Below are 10,881 nucleotides of genomic sequence, written 5' to 3'. Positions count from 1 at the left end.
ACCTCACAAAATTTGTGCTGATATCATCAGACAGCTGCTAATTAAAGAATTCAATAAGTAAAGCTTGACTTTGCAAAAGAAGCAAATACAAGCTAGTAAACCAGCAACAAAGGAAGTTGATTAAGTATTTCACAAAATAATTCAGAACATAATTCAGTCTGCATTCAAAGAATGAGCACAATAGCAAAGTTTACTTTCGTTGTTCTAAGAAAATTTTATCAGGGAGTGGCTGTTACATGAATTATTAGTTCTCGCACTCATCAGATGCACATCAACCACTCACTAAGTGGCTGCTCTTGTCCTCTTTCAAGAAGTCGTGTTTCGACATCATGTAACTTGTCAAAAACATTGCTAGACGATACACATTGATTGATTGGAAAGGCTAGTCGAGCTTATTGGACCTTAGCTTTGTTCTGTGCAAACATGCTTCGACTTTGTATTTACACCTTCTTCTTATATGGTTACATCGTTTGCATGGAAAATCCAGAAATCTACCTCAACGAGCTTCGAAAAGATCTGGTGACAGACCCCAACGAGTTACAACTTCAGCCCAAGGTTCCATCTCTATACAAGTTGGCTCAACTTGATTCAATGCTTCTCGGAAGTTTGGTTCAAACCAAATTCTCTTCCAAAGAGGAGCTTGAAAGCATTCATCCAGTCCAAATTGTCGTGGGAAAGATAATTGGAGGGCCATTTTCAATGAAGCAAGCCATTCGTGTTGCTGGGATCGAAGTGATCAAACGGATATTCGGGCATGAATCCTCAACGCAAGGTAATCACTGTTTCAATTGTTTTGAATGCCTTCTTATCCTCTCCCTATGTTCAAAGGTACAAATCGGCGAAAAACGATGGTCAAAAGGTCAGTCGGGAATGACCTGGATACGGTTGATACCAAGGCCGTGGACTCTGCTCCAGTCAGATCGAAACGTCAAAACCACGAAGAGCCACTTTCAAAGCTCTCTGGAGAAGCTTCCTATGATTTATTTTCTAACCAGATTCCTTGGTGGAAACCCCCTAGAAGGAATCGGAGTTCAATCCCTCCAAAAACGTTGGACGAACCTTTTTTGCATGTGGATCATGCGTTTGGTGTTGACAATCCAATTCGAACTCTGTTTTATCTTAACCGATTTCCGGAATTGGTGAAGGGCAAAGTTATCGCCGGTGACACTAAGGAAATTACTTTGATTTCGGACCGAGAGTTGAAAGACATTAATCAAGCTTGGATTAGGGGGAAAATTCCACATTTTGGCAGAAGCTCTTCATCAAATATGAGAAAGAACCCCTTTCAAAGGCCAAAGGCCAAGGATCAAACGAGTGAGAGCATTCGCAGTCGTGAAAGTGTTAAAGATCTTGACCTGGGAGAGGGTTATTTTCCCCAGAAAAGGTCAGATGATTCAATTACTTTCGTTCCTGGCGAAGAAAACCTATGAAGAATTCGATAGCATTGAAATTATCGTACCATATCCAAGCTTTTTGGAATAAGGTTGAAAATTTAGATTCAAAATTCGGACCAAACGACAATAAGGAATAAATGACCGATTTCATTGTGTGAACCCTTTTTCTTCTTTGCGTTGCTCGGCAAATTTTAAAGCCAAATGAATAATGGCCTCGTTTGGAAATCGGCTCGGCAAAGAACCAATGGCGCTCCCATCGACCACGAATAAATTCTCGAGTCCTTTGACACTGAAATATGGAATGAGAAGGAGAAAGAAGATGACATTGCTCGTTCGACCTTGAAACTGGGAACCGACCTTAAATTCTCGTTGAGTACATCCTCGTGAGCCATTGTTCCAATGGGATGATACATTGTCATGGAAGCCACCCGAATCATGCATTTGACATAATCATCGTTTCCAATATCGGCTTGAAACTGATCACATTCGGGGAATTTAGGGAGATGATATCTCGCCTCCACTTGACTCATCGAATTTCCAATTTTTACCCCGGAACGCACAGCTGCAAGACCAGAATTGAGCATGTTTCCGGTAAAATATTGCTCTTTTACTTGCCTTTTTGGAGGCAATCCAAATCTGCTGGTTGGCTTAGAAAATTGGGATCAATCAAGGGTTCAAATCCTCCTGTAACAGACCTCGGACCAAGCTTTATGGAACCAACAGCCTTCACTTTCAAACAGATGGCCAACATGATGAAGCCCTCTTTGAAAGGGTCAGTATGTTCCGGAAAAAGTACCTGAAAGAATACAAGTCAAATTACACGTATCATGATAGAATGGTCCTGATTGAATGTTAAATGAACGCACATTAAATGTGTCCCTTTTCATATTGGACACATACGTAAACGCGTCAATATTGGGAGCTCCCATTGCGTAGAGTAAAATCATCGTTCCGTCCGAAGGGAACAAAGCTTGGCCCAGAATGTGGGTGGATGACCATAAACCTGAGGATGTAGAAGACAGAGTTGTTTTGGTAAGTAAAATCTAGTACACTTTACAGGTTCTTCTTCGAAATTAGACGTCTTACTTACCTGTGCCTTGAGTCCAGTATTCCCACATATGCTTGGGGTTGAGCAACTTGGCTAAGTTCACTGAGTCTTGCCATTTAGATTGGTTGACGTGAAAATATAACGGCATGGACACATGATCACTTAGCCCTTGACCCACAGGCAGATCTTTCACTATCGAAACCTAATGGAAGGACTCAAAATTAAGTTTAATCACTTCATGAGTCTTAATATCGAACGTACTTGAACACTTGCCTTTTGAGCTCGAAGGACCGATTTCGGCCCGATCCCGGAATTCAGCAACAACAAAGGAGTGTTGATGCTTCCTCCGCAAAGAACAACTTGAGTTCCATCCAACGTAGTTACATTGAAGTGGTTCGTTTTCCTACGAAATTCGACAATCTCAACTCGGTTGTCTTTGAAATAGAGCTAAAGAAACGAGACAGTTCTAAACGGATCGCTCTTACACGTGGCTGAGTATGATAGCACATGCAATTTTACCTTCAGAACCTCCGAGTACAACATGACGTGAAGATTGTCACGATTCATGGCTGGCTTGAGAAAAATATCCGCCATGCTCAAACGTTGGCCATTCTTTTGAAGATTGGACATGGTTGAAAAGATTCCCCTTGAGTCGTTACTCGCTATGAACGACGTCAAAAGTGGGCTGAAATAGAACTCATAAGTACATTCTACATTGGTTCAGTAATGGGTTTTGAAACCATGGACCCGGTTGAAAAAGGAACCTTTGACGAGAGGTCTCGAGGGCAGAGACCAGTTTGGGATGAACTTCTATTGACGACACATTGTGAATATAAAAGTTCATGTTTCCTGTACCTCCCACGAACTTGCCACGAGGGACCGTGGAAATCTGCAAGAGAATCAAACACTCACTTTGCAGGCTTCCTCCAATGTAAGGCTTATTTGAACATACTTTCGTATTCCTAACCTGATCATGAAATCCCACGTGTGAGTGCGATTGTGGCACAGTTTGATAGTTCCACGTGGAATCTAGAATCATCTGCATTGGAGCCAAAAGAGGCACCCTAGAGATCCACGATTCATGACCACCTGCCTCAATAAGCAGAACTTTGATAGCGGGATTAGAGCTCAATTCGGAAGCTAAAACGCTCCCACCCGTTCCACCTCCCACTGAAGTTGAATACGTAGAATACTATGTTCATTTGCTTAGAGTAGGTAAGAAGAAAGAGAGGACTTACCAATGATGTAATCATAATGCTTATCAGGTCTCTTCTTTACCGAACGGTACACAGGCTTGGTGTAATCAAAATAGATGGCAATCGAGGCAATCAACAAAGATGTTCCAAATATGCGCTTCCACATGGCGATCGCTTCGTAATGTTGATGAAACGTGTTTCTCCAACCTAGAGGCCTTCTATTCTGCAACTGTCTCCCCTCGCAAGTTGATAAGATCTGTTGCTATAAATCACTTTATCGGAGGATGGTCTTTGGTCGTTTCTAGTGCTCTCTCTGCTGCCATTTGGACACTGTTCCATCTCTGTACACACAAGTTCGTGTGTGTGAAGACCTAGATCCAAATAGCCACGCCAAGACGAGGACGGCGGAAAGAAGGTCGCTCACTGTATGTATGTACTGTTCGTACCAATGTTATACTATACTGACAACTCAAGATGCGCCGTAGAACCTCTTGTTGGTTGACGCCAAGTATGAAACATGGGAAGAACGGCGGGCTTTTTTCCCCTCGAAACGAAGGGCTTGCATGCTTTTAGCTCCTCTCTTATAACCAAATACTACATTTATCACCTGAAGCGCTCGCTGAACTTCAAGTAATTTGTGCTGCTGTCGGCTGCCGTTCCTTATCTTCTGACTGCACTTGAAGATGTGCTCTATCGAGCTTCATGTTAAATATTTACCAGAGAGATACTTAATTACCATGGTTGAAGTCCTTACGTGCTAACTTTTCTCCATTTGAATCGCATTGTTTTGAGAAAAAACATATTTGACAAATGGTTGAATAAAAAGCAGGGCTGGTAGGTGCAGTTTCAATTTTATGATTCCCTTTACGATAAGAGAATACTATTTCAAAAACTTCGCTCTGAAACTTGCAGAAACCTTATATTGGGAGAAGTACGCTCTTTGACGTTAAAGTAAATCACGCACTTTAATATGCCTTCAAATGAATAAATAGTTTTTATTTCTTTTCAATGTAGGAGTATGGATGATTTATGCCTAACTTCCAACTCTCACAAACATCTTCAAGCTCTTCACCGAGATCCCGAAGCTTACTTACTACCTTCAAATAGACTTTGGGTCTACACAAAGAAGACCAGGTGGAAGTTGCTCCATCGAAGTCGCCCACCGACTTACTTAGTGTTAGTTTTTGAATGATACTTTCATTACTTTTGTCGTTAATCTGTGCTCTCAATAATCATTGTAAAATTAGGTTTGTTAAAGGCAACAAGCAAGATGATGAGTAGAACGTCTGAATGACTTTGTTTAACACGGCCTGATATTCTCCAACCAGCACTCGTTTTTCCTTCACGCAAAAAAATGGTACTGTGACTGATGACGAAGGCGCAGGCTAGGATTGGATTCCTTTTTCCACGTATGGATCCAAGTTTGTAATTGAGGGGTATGACACTCTCGATGTCCCAATGTTTCTTTCTACCAAAATTTGAACACAGGCTGCCAATCTGGCCGAGTGGGTCTCGGCACGGGATATTAATTGGTAGTTTATATCATTTATATTTGTTTTCATTTTTTAAGAATGTCATTCGTCTCCATAGTTTCAAATTTCTGTGGGATACTCGCACACAGTATGTTGCTCCTGCTCTGGTCCCGTTCAGAGAAGTCGATATATATAACAAGTTGGGTTGGAGGTCACTTTTTCTTGCTCTGATTCATGCGAATAAACCTGTTCCTCAAACACTCAGTGAACTTGCTTGAATAGCTTCCGTGGCGCGGTCGGTAGCTGCAGTGACGACCATTGTCGAAGTTCTCATTCCCTTCCTGGTTTTATCATGTCGAGACCAACAAAGGCGGATTTGGAGCTCGGAATGGCCGCGAAGGATCAAGAGATTGAAAGGTTGAAGACCGAGCTTGCCGCTCGGGAGGTGCCCGCAGGTCCCGGTAACCCGGACATAGATCCAGCAAAGTTGTTCATTGAAGCTATTTGTGAGCAGCGCCGGGAAATGCAGGAGTTTTTGGCCCAGGTCCTGGAGGGGACCCGTCGTCCCTCGGACCCACCACTCGTCACAGGCCCAGATATGTCAGGATCGCCATCATCGCCCAATAATGCAATGCCTCGGAAGGTGGCAAAAAGGATGGACGTGCCCGTCCTCAAGAGCCCCGAGGGCATGAAGCTAGAGGATTTTCGGGATTGGAAGATGCGATTCGAAGATTTTTCGGCGGCAACTCGTATGGATTTTGAGTGTGATTTGGCAGCTCGACGTGCCATTCTACGGTCCTCTCTCCACGAGGAATGGACGAAAATGTGGATGGAAGGAACAATCGAAATCCCAGGGGATGCAGACCTTACAACGATCATAGATGCATTGGAGGCCTATCTTCGCAGACAGAGGCATGCCCTCTTAGACCGGAGGGAGTTCATCCAACGTGAGCAAGAGTCGGGAGAAAACGTTGACTCCTATTGCACGGCTTTGAGGGCATTGGATCGCAGTTGCGGGTACGACCATTCATGCGGCAAGGCATCAGAGCATCGTGAGGAGCGTCTCAGAGATCGGGTGATTGCCGGCCTCCGTGATTCCTCAATGAGGCAAGATGTATTGAAAACGCCTCTGGACCAACTCACCCTGAGTAAGGTCTTGGAGGTCTGCCGAGGTCATGAGTCGAGTCTCCTTGCAGACACTGGACTTAGCAAGACGAAGATCAATGCTATGAACCGTTCAACTTATCGCAAGGGGAAGGGTTTAAAACAAGATCCTGTAAAGACACGGAATGACTACAAGGTCAAGACGGGCGAGACCAAAATGTGTGCAAACTGTGGATATGATCATGGCAGTGGTAAATGCGGTGCCAAGAATCTTACCTGCCATACTTGTGGGTCAAGAGGTCACTTCCAAGCGATGTGTAAGAAGGCCAAAAGTCAAAACAGTATCTTTGTACGTCGCATTGATCGCGCTGAGGGTCTCGTCTGTTTGGATATGACTCATGATCAGTGCTTTGAAAAAGGTGTTGGGTGGCTGCCTGACACGGGTGCTGGTTGTGATACGATGTCTGTTTGGGATATGGGCCAGTTTGTGGGGGAGAAGCCATATCGCTGGCGTAGTGATCCAGACACGCTTTTGGGGGCTGACGGCAAACCATTGATATCAAGAGGTATCATCTCGGTCATCCTCAGACGAGGTGCCCGAGAATACAAAGCCGAAGTTCATGTTGTAGACCAATGCAATGCGCGTCTTCTCAGCCGCCGGGGTTGTGAGGCATTGGGATTAATTCCACCAGGCTGGCCGACATCAGTTTCATTCTTATCTTTGGAGGGCTCATCCAAGGCGGAGCCCTCACAATTGGTGACAACAAGTTTGGCGACCACTGCTAATTTGTCAATGAAGGAGAGGCTAATTCAAGAATTTCAAGACGTCTTCAATGAGGATGGGCCCCTTCAGGCAATGAAAGGGCCACCAATGAAAATTGAACTTGTCCCCGAGGCGGTTCCTGTTAGGCGGTACAAGGCCTACACAATTCCATTCCATTGGCAAGAGAAAGTTCGGTCTCAGCTTGAGTCTATGGAAATAAAGGGCATTATTGAAGATGTTCCCCTCAACGAAACCCCAGAGTGGTCTCACCCTATGGTAGTGGTACCAAAAAAGAACTCGGACGAGCCTAGGATCACAGTCGATTTTACGGCATTGAACCGATATGTCAAGCGCCCTGGTTATCAGACCAAGATTCCACGGGAGGAAGTCATGTCCATTCCTCCTGGAATGACAGTTTTCACCACCTTGGACGCCAGACACGGCTACTGGCAGGTCCCCTTAAGTGATGAAAGCAAGGCCTTGACCACCTTTGTGACACCATGGGGGAGCAAGCGCTTCTTACGTAACGCCATGGGCCTCATTTCGGCGGGTGACGAGCATAACCGCCGGGGAGATGACGCTTTGAAAGGCCTGGCAAATGTCAAGAAGATCGTGGAAGATGTGGTTATCTACGATCGTGAGCCCGGTGCCGAGCATGACAGACGTGTTCGGGAAGTGCTCCTCAAGTGTCGGGAGGCAGGGATTACTCTAGGGAAAAAGAAATTTGTTTACGCTCAGCCAAGTGTTGAATGGTGTGGGTATCAATTGTCCCAGCATGGGTACACAGTGAGACCCTCCCTGGTGGTGGCCTTGTCAAAATTTCCTGTGCCCAAGAATCGTACTGATGTACGCTCTTTCTGTGGTTTAATTCAGCAATTTGAATCGTTCTCACCAGATATTGCAGAGCTGTCCCAACCACTTCGTCCCCTTCTATCCCCTAGTGTGGCTTTTGTATGGGAAGGTCACCAACAGAAGGCGTTTGAGAGCATTATCGAGGCCCTGACTTCTCCTCGAGTGCTCACTCAATATCGTCCGGGTGCGGCGTTGCGGCTTGAAACGGATGCGGCTCAGACCAAGGGTTTAGGATTTGCACTGTGGCAGCAAGAACCTGACCTGCAACAATGGAAACTGTTACAGTGTGGAAGTCGTTGTGTCACGCCCACAGAGTCTCGTTATTCAGCCACTGAAGTTGAGCTTCTAGCGGTGGTATGGGCAGTGAAAAAGTGCCGGATTTTCTTACGTGGGGCGGCTTTTGAGTTGATTGTTGACCATAAGCCGTTAGAAAGCATCATCAACCAGAAGAAATTGGACGAAATTGAGACCCCTCGGATCATACGTCTGAAAGAGAAACTGTCATGTTGTTCTCTTCTCGTTTTATGGCGCCAAGGAAAAAAACATACCACAGTGGACGTCTTCTCCCGGTTCCATGTGTTGACGCCTGAGGCCGGGGATTTGGAGGGTGAGGAAGAAGTGGAAGACTTTTCCAGATCTGTGGCTGTAAACGCCCTTCAGCCAACAGATTCGTTGGTTAAAGATATAACCCTGTCCAAAGTGAAAGTGATGGGTGATGGTGACAGTACTTACTGTAAGCTTCGTGAAACCATCGTACAAGGTTTTCCTCCGCAAAAATCCGATCTAGATGAAGATCTTCGTCCGTACTGGAGAGTACGAGCTAGCTTGTCTATGATAGACGGTGTAGCCTTCTATGGCTGTCGGGTAGTGATACCCAAACCTCTTCGTCGTGGGGTTCTAGCCGATCTACACGCTGCTCATCAGGGCAAAGAACGCACGCTTCGTCGGGCCGGGCAATGCGTGTTTTGGCCGCAAATTACGTTGGACATCGGCAATATGGTCGAACGTTGCGAAAAATGTCAAGAGTTCAAGTCCTCTCACCAAAAGGAGTCCTTGGTTGAGGACGAACGCCCCCTGTGGCCCGGGGAGGCCGTGGCCATGGACCTTTTTCATCATGCTGGTCGGGAATACCTCGTGATCGGGGACAAATATTCCGGCTGGGCTGAGGTTTACGATTGTGGGCGTGGAGTGTCAACCGAGAACGTATGCCAGCACATTCTGGCATGGTGCATGCAATTGGGGGTTCCTCGTCGCTTGGCTTCGGATGGTGGCCCTCAATTCAAGTCCAAAGTGTTTGCCGAGTTCTGCACGACTTGGGGGATTAAGCATGATCCGTCTTCGCCCCATCATCATGAGAGTAATGGCTTTGCCGAAGCCATGGTCAAGTCCATGAAGAGAATTGTCCAAAAGATCGCTCCCAATGGCAAGATTGGTACTCCAGGCTTTTTCAACGCCATGCTCGAGTACCGAAACACGCCGAGGAAGGAGGGTGTGTCCCCCGCCCAGCGTCTTTTCGGCCGTCCCACCCGCACGCGCCTCCCGTGTGGACCAGCGGCTTTTCGTCCCGATTTATGTAGCGCAATACTATAAATTACAAAATAATCTTGATTCTGGCAGTATGCGAAGTTTCAGCGTGACAACCACATTTTATTCAGAAATACCTCAGTTATGCAACTCTAATGATAAATGACCCTCTAATTCTGTAGAACAGGTTGTTGAAACCCATCGTGTAATAAATTTGTCATAAACCATTCAAAGCTTTACTTTCTCATGCAATTCAAACGTGTGAGCTCATTTTGAAAGCGACTCTCTCCCTATCCGGTAGGTTTCCAAACGAAGCCCATTTTTATGACATTTGGCAGCCTATCCGATCGGTCTGGAGTTTCAAAAACATAAACTTAAATGTTAATTTGCATATCAAAATTGATTGATTTCAATGTAATCCAGCGCTTTTGTTTGTCTAACATCCAGTGTCTAGAAATCTATGAAGATGGTAATCAAAACTGCGTTCTGGACACCAGACAAAGTGTTTATAACATATCCCTCAGGTATTTATTTGTCTACAAAAATAGAACATTTTCCGCGAGCTGTACATATAGTCAAATCCAGAGAACCAGTGAGGATTTCATATGTTGAAAGAAAAGAGAGAGCTGCCGTTTTTAATTTGCCACAAGTCGAATGCACAAAAAGAAAATGGCAAGGATTTTATGTTCACCTCAAGCCTCATTTGGAAGAAGTCAAAGCGAGCTCAGCATTGTCACTCCTTAAAACACAAATAGTAGAATATTGAATACATAATCTAGATACCATATCAATAACAATCAGTAGACTTGGACATGAAATGCTTTTTTTCGTATGTCGAGCAGAAACTCGAGAGAGTTGAACCAAGGTAAACTAACCGGTTTTTTTTCAATGCCTCAATTCAGCTCTTTCGCACATCCGAACAATCAAACTTCTGCGAATTCTGGTCGACGTGAAAACAATATATTTTGTCGGAGTCTAAATTTATAAGTATACTCAACGGCATCCTCTGCGCCAGCAGCAGCTTGCTAGTTAGAATCGTCAAGACCATTTGGCGGGAAGTCGGTTCAAATTCCATATTTCTAGAAGTTCGTGGTTAGGATCAAACTATTTCTTACAATTTTTCCATTTCGAGTTCTCAAAGCCTACACATTTAATAACTTATTCGAGACGTGGAGTACATTGGATGTAGTTACCAATAAAAAAAAATACATTTACAAATGCATTTGTCTTTATTGATATTTTACGCCATTCTTAACCCGACTGGAATGAAAAAAAAAATTCCCTCAACCACAAGTCCGTCGATGTAAAAACGTGTTAATAAAGGGTCAACCATCGAATCAGTCGTTACTTTTCGTTGAACATGAAGAAACAGGAATTGCTGCTGGCTTCGGAATCTAACCACTGATGGGGATGAAATTATGATCACGGGAGGTTGCAACCAGAGATTTTACATTTTAATGACCATGACATTACTGGTGGAATGTCAGAAACCCGTGAGTTAGCCTCCAAAGTTAACCCTGATTTTTCT

The 10,881-nt window shown here is 44.6% G+C and overlaps 2 protein-coding genes across 3 annotated transcripts; one reads left to right on the top strand and one right to left on the bottom strand.

Moving 5' to 3' along the window:
• Nucleotides 1-292: 292 nt before the first annotated feature.
• LOC131879478 (uncharacterized) lies at nt 293-1,553 on the top strand. Its single transcript, XM_059225818.1, has 2 exons — nt 293-772; nt 829-1,553. Exons 1-2 carry the CDS (start codon nt 424-426, stop codon nt 1,428-1,430), a joined length of 951 nt encoding a protein of 316 aa, XP_059081801.1. The 5' UTR covers nt 293-423; the 3' UTR covers nt 1,431-1,553.
• Nucleotides 1,482-4,144, bottom strand: LOC131879477 (neither inactivation nor afterpotential protein G-like). 2 transcript variants are annotated; one of them, XM_059225816.1, is made up of 10 exons: nt 3,681-4,144; nt 3,395-3,612; nt 3,207-3,331; nt 2,962-3,127; nt 2,716-2,889; nt 2,485-2,644; nt 2,261-2,397; nt 2,010-2,190; nt 1,752-1,956; nt 1,482-1,683 (listed from the first exon to the last, which is right to left on the bottom strand). In XM_059225816.1, exons 1-10 carry the CDS (start codon nt 3,802-3,804, stop codon nt 1,542-1,544), a joined length of 1,632 nt encoding a protein of 543 aa, XP_059081799.1. In that variant the 5' UTR covers nt 3,805-4,144; the 3' UTR covers nt 1,482-1,541. The 2 variants fall into 2 exon arrangements, with proteins under 2 accessions (XP_059081799.1, XP_059081800.1); XM_059225817.1 differs by having other exon boundaries at nt 3,410-3,612; nt 3,681-4,140.
• Nucleotides 4,145-10,881: the final 6,737 nt, after the last annotated feature.

This window comes from Tigriopus californicus, chromosome 4 (genome assembly GCF_007210705.1).
Source record: "Tigriopus californicus strain San Diego chromosome 4, Tcal_SD_v2.1, whole genome shotgun sequence".
Taxonomy (NCBI): Eukaryota; Metazoa; Arthropoda; class Copepoda; order Harpacticoida; family Harpacticidae; genus Tigriopus; species Tigriopus californicus.
This window is presented reverse-complemented; position numbering and strand designations above follow the sequence as displayed.

Bases quoted from the DNA above. Each gene is read 5' to 3' on its own strand.
- LOC131879478 (XM_059225818.1), top strand. From the start codon at position 424: ATGCTTCGACTTTGTATTTACACCTTCTTCTTATATGGTTACATCGTT. The intron at 773-828 runs GTAATCACTGTT...CTATGTTCAAAG, and splicing joins GCATGAATCCTCAACGCAAG to GTACAAATCGGCGAAAAACG.
- LOC131879477 (XM_059225816.1), bottom strand. From the start codon at position 3,804: ATGTGGAAGCGCATATTTGGAACATCTTTGTTGATTGCCTCGATTGCC. The intron at 3,613-3,680 runs GTAAGTCCTCTC...ATTCAACTTCAG, and splicing joins GCATTATGATTACATCATTG to TGGGAGGTGGAACGGGTGGG. The intron at 3,128-3,206 runs GTTCCTTTTTCA...GTTCTATTTCAG, and splicing joins CTCGAGACCTCTCGTCAAAG to CCCACTTTTGACGTCGTTCA.